This window comes from Manihot esculenta, chromosome 6, assembly GCF_001659605.2.
Source record: "Manihot esculenta cultivar AM560-2 chromosome 6, M.esculenta_v8, whole genome shotgun sequence".
NCBI classification, from domain to species: domain Eukaryota; kingdom Viridiplantae; phylum Streptophyta; class Magnoliopsida; order Malpighiales; family Euphorbiaceae; genus Manihot; species Manihot esculenta.
This window is the reverse complement of record NC_035166.2, coordinates 2,516,010-2,531,954: the sequence shown is the minus strand read 5'-3', so window position 1 is coordinate 2,531,954 and position 15,945 is coordinate 2,516,010. Positions and strand designations below refer to the sequence as shown.

The following is a 15,945-nucleotide window of genomic DNA, read 5'->3' as shown; positions in this document are numbered from 1 at the left end:
AAGGTATTTTAGTTCTTTTTATAAAAATTAATAACAAATTAACTCTGATTCTAATAACAAAAATTAAATTATAATTTTTAATTATTAAGGACTAAATTATAAATTTTTAAAAATATAAAAAATAAAATAAATATTTTATTAAATTAAAAGGATTAAACTGCAGTTTACCCTTTAAAATAATCTACCCTTGCACACATGGGGATGGGATCCTATCTGTCCATATAACATCCACATCTTTCCTCTTCATATTCATTGTTACCTTTCAGTTATTAATTCTAGACCCGTCCCCTCTTCAATGTCCGACCTCTCAATACCAATTGCGAAATCAAGCAACAAGAAAGACTCTACCCTTTGGTCCAAAGTGGATTCAACCCATGAAAACGTTTACATTACCATATCCCTTTAGCAGTTATAGTGGTTGGCACTGCTCATCTTCTTCATCCTCTTCTTCTTCTTCGTCTTCTTCTTCTTACTGCAACAATATTATTATCGTAATGGGGAAGAGCAAGAGGCCTCGCCCTTCTTCTCCCAAGGTTCCCTTTTCTATTCCACTTTTATTCTTCTTTTTTATTTTGATAATGGTAGCAAATTGTGTTTCTCTGCTCTGATTTAACAGTACTCGACTATCATCATATGTATTATCTGGTTAATGTATAATCTTTACTGGGTAGTCCTCATTTGCTCAGAACCAGTTTATTCCAAGGATGCCTGAAATTATTTGATTGATTATCTTAATTATAGTTGTCTGATCGGTACTGCTAGAATTGTTTTCTTGTCCTCTGTACCATTGTGGCCCCATTTCCAATAGTTCATCTTGCTTCAACTTCTTCAAAAATCTGATATGAAATCTAATACTCAACTTTAATCCCATTTTTTTTTCACCTCCACCATTTGAATGTGTCATTCTGTGATTAACAACAGTTTTTTTTATGGTCTTTTCGATGATTTTTGGGAGGAAATTTCATTCTATGAGTGGTCTGTGCATATCAATTTGGAAAACCCATATTGTATTGGCCACTAGTCATCTTCTGTTGATTTGATGACGTTAAGGCATGCAAAACACCCTAGTTGAATCCTGGGTTTTGACTAATGTTGATTAAATAAGAATACTGGCAGATTATATTGAATTACTTATCTTTTCTAGCAGTAGTATTGCTCAATGTGTTGATTGCTTTATTTTTGTTCATTACTCAATGTCGAAATGCCTATCAGTTTTTGTGCTATTATGTGCCTCTTTATTTTCAAAATTTTGCTAAGCACCTAAATAAAGATGGTATGGACAAATGAAAATTGATCAAGGCAAACAAATGATGTTTGCAAGATTGGCAAGTTTTTCTCTTTTGTGGAAGAAAAATTAAGAAAGTGAAGTCGATTTTGGGTTATAGGATGATGGCCATAACAATGATTAACAGTTGCAAAGACCATCATGTATTATGTAAGTCGTAAGCACTTTTACTTTGATGTCTTCTAGGGACATCATGTAATAACTTGCAATACAATGGGAGTTTGAAAGTACTGTTGAATTGATGAGACTGAAAACCTGTTTACTCCTTGTTGATGCCATTTATAGCCCGCAAGACAACATAAGGCTAGTGGAGGTGGTTCTCCAGTGTGAATTGTTCAATGATTAAATCAGTAAACAGCTTGGAAAAGAGAGTGGGACTATTTTGCCCAATTGATTTGAAGGATCCATTGCCCTTAGGAAATCTTTATAAAGAGCGAGAGATTGTGTAGAGCAATTACTCGATTAGGATATACATTATCTTGTTTGACTGTTTAGAGAGATATTTAAACCCATTATTGGACAGCATGGTGACAAAAGATAGATGGCATCTTTGATTAGCAAAGTACATATATTCATGAGGATGTGAGGTGGTTTGCATAACTCTTAAGTACTTTAAGTTTAAGAGTGTCTAAGAGGTGTGTGTCAAACCTCATTGCTGAGGATCTCTTGCAGATGCTTGATTCATGTTTCATTCTTTGTGAACACTGTATCATTTTATAGTCACATCAGCAATGTATATGAAGTATTCCTTCCTTGATAGAGGTCGACCTTAGTGTTTGACTTCCTGTTAGGTTCTGACTTGGAGTAGGTTTTGCTGAGCTCACAAATCAGGCATTCTTATGACTAACAGATCATCAACGGGTGATATATGTCAACATCTCAAGGGATGATAATGTTGGACCATTAGTATTTGTAATGGCTACTCTTCTAGAACCATGAAGATTATATTTGCTTGAGAATATGGCAAATTTTCCTTGGATCTTGTAGTAAACTTTGACAATAAATGTTCTTCCAGTCCCTGAAACAGTGTGGAGGTGTTTTTTACTATTTTAATTCTAATGCTAACTTCATTGTTTCTTTTGAAATTTTCATACTGTTTCCTTTGCAGCCTTCCAACTTTTATCTTGATAATGGTAGCAACATATTGACATTTAACAAATTCTATGCATAAATGTGGTTTAATTGCCCTTATTATACAGTTTTGACAATCATTCACTGATAGGGTTCTGAGCCAGCTCCTCCAAGAATTACCACAAACCTCAAGCAGAATTTGCAATTTTTGAAGTTATGGAAGGTGGGTTATGAGCTGAGACGCCTAAAGCTTGTTCAGATTTCTATCCTCTTTTGTAATCAAACATAGATTCTGTAGGAATTTCAAAAGAGGAAGTCCAGCACTCCCAAGCCTGCTACCAGTTACCGCAAAAAGAAAGTGGACAAAGAAGACCTTCCAGAAGATACAGAAATTTATCGTGATCCTACCTTGTCTCTCTACTAGTAATACCCTTTCCAGGTTCCTTTCTTATTCAAGTTTCTTATTTCAACCATCCATTTATTAGACTCTTGGCAAAGGATTTCTTTCTGATCTACTAGTTATAATTTACAGTACAAACCAAGTTATAGACAATGCAGCCCCGGTTTTGCTTGTTGACGGTTATAATGTATGTGGCTACTGGGCCAAGTTGAAGAAGCATTTTATGAATGGAAGACTTGATATCGCCCGACAAAAATTAATTGATGAACTTGTAACATTCAGTATGCTCAGAGGTTTGCACCCCTTTCACTTGAGTAAAGAGGAATAGTGAAATGTATTTTGTTCTAATCTCATTTTGAAGTACTAGGTGTAGATGACTTATTGCATGGGTATTTGCAGTAAGCGAGGGTGAATTGATCCTATATTATTTACATGTATATGTGTTTTTTTCATTCATGAGAGGGAGGTGGAAATAAACTTTTTCTTTCTGCATTTTATGCATTTTCTCTGCTGTATCTGTCACTGTCACTTATTCTGCATCCCTTGAGTACAATTTTCCAACATGTTTAATCTACGTCATTATGACATTATATGGTGGAAGAGCATCAGTAGCATGAAATTACCTGCTATCCCTTGAATTTGAATAGCAGTGCATTGAAGAACCTATCCTTATTACATGTTAGACAGTTTGAGGATGAGGCTTTGAATCCTTTTTCATGCCAAGCCTATTGCGAAACAAATTAATGTTACTATAGTTTCCTTTAATACTACACATGGCGACCCCTGCAGCTTTTATTGCTTCAGGGTTTTAGATGATCTTTTTCTTCCTTTCTTCTTTTGGGAAGAGAGCTGTGAGAAATCTGCCTTTTGTTTCAGCGTGAATTTTTTTACTTAGTTATTCTATACTTAATTGCATTTTCTATTTAATGGTTGTCGGTCAATTCTCAGTTTTTAAAGTTATTTGAATTTTGGTTCCATGTTTTTTTTTAATGTTTGTTTAGCATTAGAAAATAGATGTTTATGCATTGGCAGTGGAGTACACACTTTTATGACTTTATCTCTGTCTGCTAATGTTTACAGAGGTGAAAGTGGTTGTTGTTTTTGATGCCATGATGTCAGGGCTCCCTACGCACAAGGAAAATTTCACTGGGTACAGTTTATTATCTTAAGCTATAATTGAAATCTCGCATCCCCTTGCATTTGATTTAATTCTCTGTTGCTTGTTGATAACTATGAGTTGTGTTATTAATCAAAATTAAATGAATAAAGTCTTCTTTGCTTTATAACAATAGGGTAATATTGTAAAATTAGCTTATTTTTCCCTCATATCAATGTGCACCCTTTTGTACACTTAATTTAGATGTATGTTTTTTTCATGGAGTACATGCACAGTTTATAATGTTTCTCACACATGCTTGTTATTTATGTTGAGTAACTAGAGAGATAGCTTCCAGGTTATCTACTGTAACTTTAATAAAATATTGTGGGTTTTTAAATGTTAAAAATTTTGGTTTTGTAAAATGTTCCTGGATTTTATCTGTTGAAGGCTATTATTGGGCTGTGGGTCAGGGCTTAGAAGCCTATTTTTATTCACCTTACAATTTAATTTTGTTTGAAATATTTTATGTTAAATTGTTAATATATGATTTTAGTTTGTCCTTCTCTAATCTTTATTTATTTACACATACATTTTGCATATTGTGATGTTATGAATTTGAATTTTCGTAGTGTTGATATCGTCTACTCGGGTGAATCATGTGCTGATGCATGGATCGAAAAAGAGGTTTGTTCTAATATCAAGCTAATAAGGAAATAACTTTTTTGCTTTTTATCTATGTTCATTATAGAAAGCTTTAACATACATGGATTGACTGCCTATTATCCACCAATGGAACATAATTATGGTAGGATTTCTGTGTTCTTATCATGCCATTTCATGACCTTCCTTTCCCTGTCAGTGTACCTCATTTAGAGTATGGTAATTAGTGACAGAGACAAACTTTCTAGTGGTTGCCATGTTTACTCTGCTACAGTCCCTGGTAGAGTTAGGAGTAAGAAAACACACAAAGAAAGGAGGAGAGAAGCGAATCCATATTCGTTACTGAAGGGGACTAAAACAACCCCAAAATCTCAATTCGTCACTCTCACAAACACAAGCAAGAAGAAAGAAAGATCTAGCTCAAGCTAGCCCATTGCCGAATACAATAATAAAAAACATGCCCTTCTCATTACAAAAGATTCATTATTTATAACTGTCCATATGCTAATGTGTCCCTGGGACCCCAAAAGTGTATCTCTTAATTTCCTCCAACTGAATAATTCTCCCTTTGATTCCCTTCCACCTGTCCTCTTCTAGAACATTCTGTTGCCTCCACTTCTTCCTGAAATAAACCCTTAAGGGCTGGGGCTGAGTATTGTGGCCCAACATCATTTTTGCTCTATCACTGCTGCTTCTATCAGTCCCCATTATGTGTATTATGTAGGCTATAGTTATTGTTGATCATATGCTGCTCATGTAACTACTGTATTCATTATCATAGGCGTTGTAATATTCAAATACTACTGTATATAATGTATAGTTGAAAGACTTGGCTAAAAGTTCATATTTTCTTTATATATAACTGTCCATAAGCAGACTGATATTCTTGTGACTATGATTCCTTGGTTCTATTAGCTGGTTTCTTTTTTCTGCTTCATTGTGTTTATTAGCATATATCTTGTTTCTTCAACAGGTTGTTGCTTTGAGGGAGGATGGGTGTCCAAAAGTATGGGTTGTGACTTCTGATCATATGCAGCAACATGCAGCACATGGAGCAGTATGCCTTCTTTTGATAGTTCACAATTGTTGCATTGAATTTCTTTGGTTTGCTAAACCTTTTTTCTCTGTCAGCATATGCTTTAGAAATAACCACTTTTAGCTTATACTTTAGTTGTTTGGTGCAATGGTGGGTTGGCCACTAGCCCTCTAAAACCCTGTTAGTTATGTTTAAAATTAAGGTAATTTCCTAAATCTCCTTTACATTTGCCAAATTATACACTTTGGTCCTTGTTGATTCAAACTTAGCAATTTTAGTTCTTACACTTTCCAACTACTATCAGTTGAAAAGCGTGGAAATTTGAGAGAATAAAGTGTTCTTTAATATAAGGAGTAAGGACTAAAATCTGATGTAGTTTAAAATGTTATGAAATGAAGTGTAGATTCAATAAGAAACCTTGGGGACTAAGATTACTGATTTTGGAATAATAAGGATCAAAGTGCATATTGTCAAATTCAGACGGGGCATTTGTAGTTATTTTACCCTTATGATAAAATTCAGTCACTTACTAGTAGGTGCTTGTTTCAATTGCCTCATCCTTCCTGATTGGTTATACTGGAAATTAATTTTCCACAGAATTAGATGGGTTTCATGAGTTGGTGAATTTCTAAGTATTGTCAAGTATGATTTTAATATTAAAGTTTAAAACAGGTGTTTTTTGGTTTAAACTATCTCACTTGATTTTCTAGAAAAGAAGCAACATTCTGCATTTAGCTGTTGCGAAACGATTTGGCATGTTATCTTGATATATATACCATCTTGTTTATCTTATTTCTTGATCTACTGATGAATAAATGGCATGTATCTTGTAGCAAAAAAATTTGACTAAAAAAATGCATGTATCTCGGCTTTCTTTAAAAAAAAAATATTTAACATACTGTGATGCTGCTTTTATCATTTAATATTCTATAGTCACTAGTTGGCCTGACAGGCTTGTTTGATACTGTGTTAGGGAGCCTTTGTTTGGAGTTGCAAGGCTTTAGTTTCTGAAGTGAGCAATCCCGTGTTTCATTCATTTTATTGATGTTTGATTCTCTGTTCTTGCAACTACTAATGGATTAGCTAATTAATATTTCTTCTCTCTTAACATTTTGGATGTAGATTAAGTCATCACATAAGGAAATGGAGAGGATGCTTCAAGAGCAAAGGTGTTTTCCATTTGAATGAACATTTTATTTACTTCCAATGGCTTATAACATAAGAACTATGAATATTGTATCTCCAACAACACATCCTCATCTATTGATTGGTGGGGTCACAAGTAATCTCAGTTTCATCTACCGGGTCTCAATCAATTATAACCATTGATCATGGTGTGTCTCATGTAGGTACATCATGATCAATGGTCAACATCTAATTGTTGTTTATGTGGCGGTTGCATTGCATATTTTCTCAAGTTTATGGCATTAATATCATTGCATGTCTCTTTATCTCTGTTCTGGTCTGGATTTAGGGTTCACTAGAACAGACCAGATTGAATTTTTCTACTGAGATTGGTTTATTTATTTTGTTGATAATCTCAGGTCCTCTTCTTTTCAAGGTAGATTGTTAAAGCATAATCTTGATTCTGAAGTTGTAGATGCTCTCAAGGATCTAAGGAACAAGCTTGCTCAGAATGAGTCCAAAAATAGGTTGATCTGATTTTGTTTTATAATTTACAACTTAGAACTTACCCTTTACTTTGGACAATGCCTCCTTGTTTCACTTTTGCCTAATTTTTCTTAATTTTTTTTTTTTATTTTTTCTTGATAATTGTATAGGACATTCACCCTGTTTAGAATAAATCATTTGTAAAAAATAATAAAAAAAAAAATCCCATTTGATAGTTGTATTTTGGACTTTGGTTATGGGCCTATGACAACACCTTTGGTGTCAATCCTTGATGATTTGATTTCAGCCCTTCTGTCGCTCCCTTTCTATTTGTAAGGATCAGTTCTAAATACCTCCTTTTTTTAATTTACAAAATTTTTATTTAAAAAAAAATAAAATTATATATAATTTTATAAAAATTTATTTAAATTGAACGTTGATTGATATGTAATCAAATTGAACACGACTTGAAAAAACACAACTCGTCTATTAAAAAATAAAACGTTCAAAATATTTCCTGTGATAAATGTTGGTAATGCTAGAAGAGTCGATTTTTGACGGAATAAAATGCATATGTGGTAGAATCATAACCATAAGATATAAACCCTAATTAACTTTATGAGACATGTATTTAATTGTTTAATTTTAATAATTAAAATTTTATATAAATGAATGATAAGATCAACATCAGGTAAAAATATTTTTATATCTTGAATTTTATTAAAAAAAGAATGTATTTAAGAAGAGAAGAGTGATATATCAAGATGGACAAGTGGTATTCCAATTTTCTTGGTCAAAAAAAAATTCTATACCCTAGCTAAGAGGTTAAGGTCCAATCACTCCCACATGCTATACATTTAACTCCAACCCTAACCTCCCTAATTCATATGGCAACTCACCATGCCTATTTATACCCACACAATTATTTTCAATCCATCTTTATACATATATACACGCATAATAATTGATAAAGAATTAGTTAGATTTTATCAGTCGTTTTAATCAATATCGTTTGATTAAAACGATATCAAAGAAAATGATATGTTAAAAGCCGAAAAATCTTAATGAAATACTTCAAAAATTGAAAAGTGAGTATAATAATTGATAAAGAATTAGTTAGATTATATCAGGAGTTTTAACCAATATCGTTTGATTAAAGACGATATCAAAGAAAATGATAGGTTAAAAGCCGAAAAGTCTTAATGAAATACTTCAAAGATTGAAAAGTGAGTATTAAAATAGTCAAGAAAAACTATTTATAATAGAAAAAAAATCTTAATATCTAAAATTATAAAAATATCTAAAAAAAATTAAAATATAAAATTAATTCTTAAATGGTGGAATTTTCGTTTCAAATTTTGTAATAGACCTGCGGCTCTCGTTACACTTTTGAAAGTCATGTGTTTCGAAATTTTCTTTTTGAAAAACTATCGTGAGTTTCTATCGAACATCAACAGCAAAAATTAAATCCGATCTAAATCTGCCATAAAATCTCAAACTAATTACTCTGTGTCAATAACTATCTAATAATTAAGTATTTATCTTATGATATTTAATATTAATTAAAAAAATTTAAGTATTTTGAAAATGGTTATTAAATTATTATTTTATTAAGGCAACATATTGTAAAAAAAAAAATTAATATTTTTCTTATATATAATAAATAATGTATTTTAGGTAAATCTTCTTGTATATTTGAAATGGATAAAAAAGAATGTATTTAATACAAAATTGATCTTATGGTCATGATAATTATTGTCAAGAAATCACTCAATCTAAGAAAATATTTTATATTTTCATTCATACCCACATGTGAATCCCATTAAACTTAAAATGGGAACAAGTATAAATTTACCTTGTGCTAAAATATTTAATTTAATTAATAAATAAGTTAAAAAAACCTTGGAATTTATGCCGAGAAAAACTCTATAAATATTACAACAAATATTTATATAAACTTATAAATAAATAATTAATAATGATTAAATTTATTAAGTATATGAATTTGAGTTTATAATTATGGAAATATATAGGTGTAATATATATGTAATAGAGCAGTATAAATCATCACATGCAAAGAAGGAGAAAAGAGACAGAATAATATAATTATAATTGGAGCATTTAGGGTTGTCAACTTCTTGCAGAGGTTGTAAAGAATCATTCACGAGACACCTGCTGTCTTTATAATAACTCTTGTAAGAGAAATACGTACAAAATTTCTTTCAGCCCAGAGAGAGAAAGAGAGAGTTAGGGCACAACAACTCCACCTCTTCCTTGTAAGAGCATATTTTCAAGTCCTAACTATATCAGCATTTATTGACAAAGTCAGATGGTCAAGTGAGGGTCCAGGGTCTTGGTCTCCGATCAGATGGTCAAATTTTTGACCTCTTTTTAATTAAATCCAACGGTGATTGTGGACCCTCCCTTTGTTTATTGTGATCTTCCTCTGTCAAGTCACATTTTGCAATATTGCTTTGCCTTTGCTTGCCTCTTCATCTCCTTTTATCATAAATAATTTATTCTGATATTAAATTTTTTCTTGTATTTTTCTAATTTTAATACTAATATTATTTTTTTTTAATTAAACTGCTATATCTCATTAATGCATACTCATCGTTTGGTGATGACCAGTCATTGATTCAATTAATTGCCTCTTAATTTTGCCATTTCTATTAATTGGGTTTACATATTAGAGATAACCCTTTTTGCTTTAAATTTGATTTTTACTATTAATATAAAATATAGACTAAATAACAATAGCACTAAGAAAATAATAATTTAAAAATATCTAAATATACAGAGATTTCAACTCTACTCGAAAATTTAACATTTTACGATAAAAAAAACTAACTAAATAATATAGAAACAATAATCGCGAAATATATAAACTATTATTAAAAATAAGCATTCAGTCGATTTAATTTAAAATCGAATTGAACTGAATAAATTGAAAACTGAAATTTTAATATTTATAAAAATTAAACTGAACTGATTTTGATAAAAAATTGAATCAAATCAAACTGGTTTCATTCAGTTTGATTTAATGATTTGAATTTTTAATAAATTTTTTATTTTTTTATCTTTATTTTTGTATTTTAAAATTTAATTAAAATATTTTAATCTTAATATAATCTAATCTCTCTGTATTGTTAAAAATAATATATTATTATCACTAATCGGTTCGATTTAATTTTTTTAATTTTTTCTGATTAAAATCGAATCAAACTTAAATAACTGAAATTTTTGAAATTAAAAACTAAATCGAATTAAAATAAATAAAAAATCGAATTGAATTTTTAAATTAATTTAATTCGATCGGTTTTTTTCAATTTGAATCGAATAGGTCTCGGCTATTATATTTTGTATTAAAAAAAATGTGGGGTAGAATTTTGGTGCAGAGAAAAAGCATATAGAGGTGGATAAGAAAGGATATAGAGAAGCCTAAAAACTGACAAGTCTATAGATGTTGGGATTGATTTCTGAGCAATATGGTGATGGTTTTGTTAATAAGGATGGTGGGGCTAGGGCATGGCGGTGATAGACAGCGATGTAGCTGTTTGACTACAAACACTCAGGATGTGTGGAGCAATGCTTACCAAAATTTCACTCATTTAGTGCCATTATGGCTTTACCAAACTTCGCCGATCCATTACTACGATTATTATATATTTAGATGTTATCATAACAATATCTCATTTTTAGGGTTTCCCATATGGACGTTTCCCATGCATTTTCTTCCATTATTATATATTTTTAATTTCTATGCACTGTTTTGTTCAAATGATGGATTTGATTTTTCTAATCTCTATGCATGTTGTTTTTGTTAGTTGCAATAAATAAAGACCCACAAAGCCAAAAAATAAAATAAAATAATGAATATATATATATATTTTGGATTTCAAGAAATATATTAATTTTTTTATTGACAATCAAAGTTTTCGTAAATGGAAATTTTTAATGTGAATTATATTTGTATTCTTCCATTTAATGAAAATTCTCTTATTTAAAAAAAAAGAAGGGAAAAAGAAAAATAAAAGGAGATAAAAGAAGATAAGGTAGATCGTAATTAGCAATATCGATCGTTTTTATTGATTATTTTGAGTAGAAAAGTTGAAGATGGACACGTCTACATGAGAATTCTGTGGTTGTAAATCTATATAACAATTTGGCATTCATTATAAAATTTTCTATTGCATCACATGGTGTAATCGAGTCAAAGCTTCACTTATTTATTTTTTATTTTAAAAATTTATAATTTAATTTATATTAAAATAATATCTATATTATCACACTACTAATAGATAGTGATAATTTTTTGATTTCATAAAAAATAAAATATAATTATTAATTAAAAAAATAATCGAATAAAATAATCAATAATAATTTAAAACAAAGCAATGATAAAATATTAGAAAAATTTCAAAGCCAATTAAATACGAATTTAACTAATCAATAATTAAATTCATGCCTAATGGAGATTATAATAGTTATTTTTGAAGTTTTTTTTTTAACCCTACTGGATTTGCCAATGAAATCATAGTGGAATGAACAAAAAGAAACTTATCCATAAAAATAATGTTGAAAAGAATAAATAAAAAATAAAGAGTAAAAAAAATATTAAAGCTTAATCTACAAGTGAATCTTCATGATATTATGTTCATTTCCTTTGTTTTAAACATATGAAAGAATTCTATCTATTTATCTGATCCATCAGATGAGAACAAGATAAAACATAGTATAAAAAAAATTTTCTATCCAATTACAAATTAGTTTCAACTATCAAGAAAGAAAAGTTTTACCTAAGCATAAAAAAATTAAATAAAAGGAAAAAAAAATTTACTTCCAGAAGATACAACCATATGAATCATGAATACATCTTCTTGATGATGATTCCAGTTGATTCTATTAAAAAGTATACGATGGCGGCTGGCTCCAGAAACCCGGGTCTTGGTGGAGTCCATGTTAGAGTAATTGGATCTGAGTTCAATTAGGGTCTAAGGTGCTGCTCTATGCCTTATAAAAGTCAGAATTTGGTCCAGACAGGCTAGATTGGGCTGAAATACGTTCGAAAGAGCCTTAGCTCCACATATTCATCGACCTACGTGGAATAACAGATCCCAAAACGCACAGAATCGTGTCTCATAGACGCCACATGGAATTAAATAGCCACCTAAGGAAAGAAAAGGACACAGTATCTCCGTATGTACGGCCAGTGTAACGCCCCGGAAATCCGGACCGCTACCGGCGCTAGGATCCAGATCGGCGTAAGGCCGCCGGGACCCGTAGCAAGCCTGACATACAACCTGTATACCTGTATAGTCTCACACATGATCAACAACATACATAAGACTATAAACTTTTTCTTTTCTTTTCCAAGCTCAACCTGTGCATGCACATAACTATAAACATAAACCTCCACTGGAGTCCTCATCATATGCTCCAATGGGGTGTCTCATCATATATATAAAGCTTGGACTATCATAAGATCATATCTCATAAACAACTCTATAGATCATGTGTATAAAAGGGACAACTATACATATAGGGTCAAGCACATCTCTAATCCTCAATATCATACATAACATTACATAACTGTTCAATACTTTTACATTACATCAAAACATTTGTCATGTCCACATTCTAACTATTACATAACATCTCTTCAGTACTCTGGCTAACCTTCTGATCTACCCTGTACCTGCACATCTGGGGTTAGGGGAGGGGGGTGAGCTAGAAAGCCCAGTGAGCAGAATAGAGAAAAACATTATATTAAAGTTTCATGCTCACATGAAATGCAACACATCACAAACAAATCACATAAGGATGGTATTGTCACCTCTAGTCCTCTACAATCCAAAGTGCCGGGACGTAGAATGGGTCAACCGGTCTTTCTCTTACATAACATACATAACATAACATTCCAATATGCCAGGGACGTAGAATGGGTCAACCTGGTCTTTCTCTTATTCTGGCCGGGACGTAGAATGGGTCAACCGGCAAACATACCATACCATGTCTCATCATAACATATCAAGGACTAAAGGATCATTCAATGCCCATCCACATCATCATCAAGTATGCAATGCAACATATTCGTGAACTAATGCAAGCAACCTATTATATTCACATGGCATTCATGATGCATGGGTCATGCTCAAAATTCATATTTCATTAATTAAAAATTTAGGTTCATTCCACTCACCTCTGGCTAGCTCTGACAATACTCTGAAGCAGCTATCACTGCTGGGGTCCTCGGTTCCTCGGGTCCGAACCTACACAGGTGGACTCGAATGAGGGACCAAACATACTTAATCAAGACTCTAACATACTCCCCAAAAACCCCCTAGAATATCATGAAAACATCACATAAAAATATGCATGAAATGGCTGAACAGGGCACTTTCGGCGGCAGGTTCGGCGGCCGAAAGTCCCAGACAGAGACGAAAGTCAGGCAGGTTCGGCGGCACCTTCGGCGGCCGAATGTGCCAGACAGAGACGAAAGTCTCTTTTCGGGGGCACCTTCGGCAGCCGAATGCTGCCTCCACAAGAGGGGTTCGGCGGCCGAAACTTCCTTCGGCTGCCGAACCTGGTTTCTGCCAAACGGGCAGAAACTTGGTTCAAATGAACCTCCTGCCTCCCAAAACCATAAATCATGCATATGACTCAACCAAAACATGCATACAAGCTCCTAGGGGCCTCAAACAAACATATACCCCATCTACAACACTCCAAACACACACAATCAAACCACATTGTTCATTAAAGCATCAAAAACCCATAAGCTCAACATATACCCTAACATGCATTCTACCCCTTAAAACTTCATAAAACTTGTTTAAAACGCATAATAAGGGTGGATCCGAGCTTACCTCTTGAAGAAACGAGAGGGAAGACGATCCTAGCTTGGAGATGAAGAGATTGAGCTCCTTGAACCTCCAAGCACCCAAAACTTGCTCTTTGCTCACAAATCTTCAAACTAGAAGTTAAAACTCGTGAAAACCATGAAAGATCTAGGGAAAACACTCAAGATTGAGGGAGGAGCGGCGGAGACTCACCTTGGCCGACAATGGGAGAGAAAAAGCTCGCCCGTGCGGACCAAAGGGACCCTTTTATAGTGGCTGGCCAGGCCACATTCGGGGGCCGAATGTGCCTCCGCATCCATGCAATGTTCGGCGGCCGAACCTGCACTCCCCTCACTCATCCTTTCGGGGGCCTAACGTGCCTCCAAAACGCATGCATGATCGGCGGCCGAACTTGACTTTCGGCGGCCGAACCTGGGTTTTCTTCAACAGATTACTCATGCAAAACTCATTTAATTTTGTACTTAAAAACATTAAAAACATGAAAACATTTTATAAAACATGCTTTTACCCTTCTAGAGGTTTTCGACATCCGAGATTCCACCGGACGGTAGGAATTCCGATACCGGAGTCTAGCCGGGTATTACATTCTCCCCCCCTTAAGAACATTCGTCCTCGAATGTTCCTCAACTAACACATGCATAGCATACATCATAACATACATACAAACATAAAGAGATCTAACCTTAAAAGAGATGAGGGTACTGCTGGAGCATGGACTCCCGTGTCTCCCAAGTGCATTCTTCCATATTGTGGTGGTTCCAAAGGACTTTAACCATCGGGATTTCCTTGTTCCTCAACTTTCTGATCTGAGTGTCTAGGATCCGCACTGGCTGCTCTACATAAGTGAGATCCTCTTGGATCTCCACATCAGGCTCACTAAGAACCTTGCTCGGATCTGACACGAACTTCCGTAACATAGAAACATGGAAAACCGGATGGATTCTCTCCATGGAAGCAGGCAAATCCAGCTTGTACGATACATTCCCAACCTTTTGCAAGACCTCAAAGGGTCCGATGTACCGTGGAGCTAGCTTACCTTTCTTACCAAACCGAACCACTCCTTTCATCGGAGACACCTTAAGCAATACCAGATCCCCCTCCTGAAACTCTACCTGTTTCCTGCGGAGGTCTGCATAACTCTTCTGCCTGCTCATAGCAGTCTTGATCCTTTCTCTGATAATGGGTACCACCCTGCTGGTAATCTCAACAAGCTCAGGCCCTGCTAAGGACCTCTCTCCAACTTCTTCCCAGCAAACAGGTGACCTGCACTTCCTCCCATACAAAGCTTCATATGGGGCCATCCCTATGCTAGCATGATAGCTGTTATTGTAAGAAAACTCCACCAAGGGTAGATGCTGCCTCCAAGAACCGCCAAAATCTAGCACACACATTCGGAGCATATCCTCTATTGTCTGGATGGTCCTCTCTGACTGTCCATCAGTCTGGGGATGGAAGGCAGTACTGAAATCTAACCTGGTACCCATAGCACTCTGCAGACTCCGCCAAAACCTGGAGGTGAACTGGGGCCCTCTATCTGATACTATAGACACTGGGACCCCATGCAATCTGACAACCTCATCAACATACACCTGCGCTAACTTATCCACAGAGTAGTTGCTCCTAACTGGAATGAAGTGAGCAGATTTAGTGAGTCTGTCCACAATCACCCATATGGAGTCTACTCTGTTGGACGCCGCCGGTAGCCCCACTACGAAATCCATAGCTATATTTTCCCATTTCCACTCTGGAATAGGTAGCGGGTTAAGCATTCCAGCCGGCTTCTGATGTTCCAGTTTCACCCTCTGACACACTTCGCAGGCTGACACGAACTGTGCTACTTCCCTCTTCATAGTTGGCCACCAATACACTCTCTTCAGATCTTGATACATCTTGGTGGCTCCAGGGTGAATACTGTATCTC

General features: G+C 34.0%; 1 protein-coding gene across 5 annotated transcripts; it reads left to right on the top strand.

The window, feature by feature from the left end:
* Positions 1–246: 246 nt before the first annotated feature.
* On the top strand, positions 247–7,413 carry LOC110618289 (uncharacterized protein YacP). 5 transcript variants are annotated; one of them, XR_002488483.2, is made up of 10 exons: positions 247–533; positions 2,508–2,579; positions 2,655–2,779; positions 2,889–3,049; positions 3,837–3,906; positions 4,485–4,539; positions 5,489–5,572; positions 6,525–6,563; positions 6,674–6,885; positions 7,096–7,413. XR_002488483.2 is itself a non-coding variant. In XM_021761439.2 (10 exons), the coding sequence occupies exons 1-10, from the start codon at positions 375–377 to the stop codon at positions 7,211–7,213; spliced, it is 930 nt and encodes a 309-aa protein (XP_021617131.1). In that variant the 5' UTR covers positions 247–374; the 3' UTR covers positions 7,214–7,413. The 5 variants fall into 5 exon arrangements, 3 of the variants coding, with proteins under 3 accessions (XP_021617131.1, XP_021617134.1, XP_021617132.1); XR_002488484.2 differs by having other exon boundaries at positions 6,485–6,563; XM_021761439.2 differs by having other exon boundaries at positions 6,674–6,720.
* Positions 7,414–15,945: the final 8,532 nt, after the last annotated feature.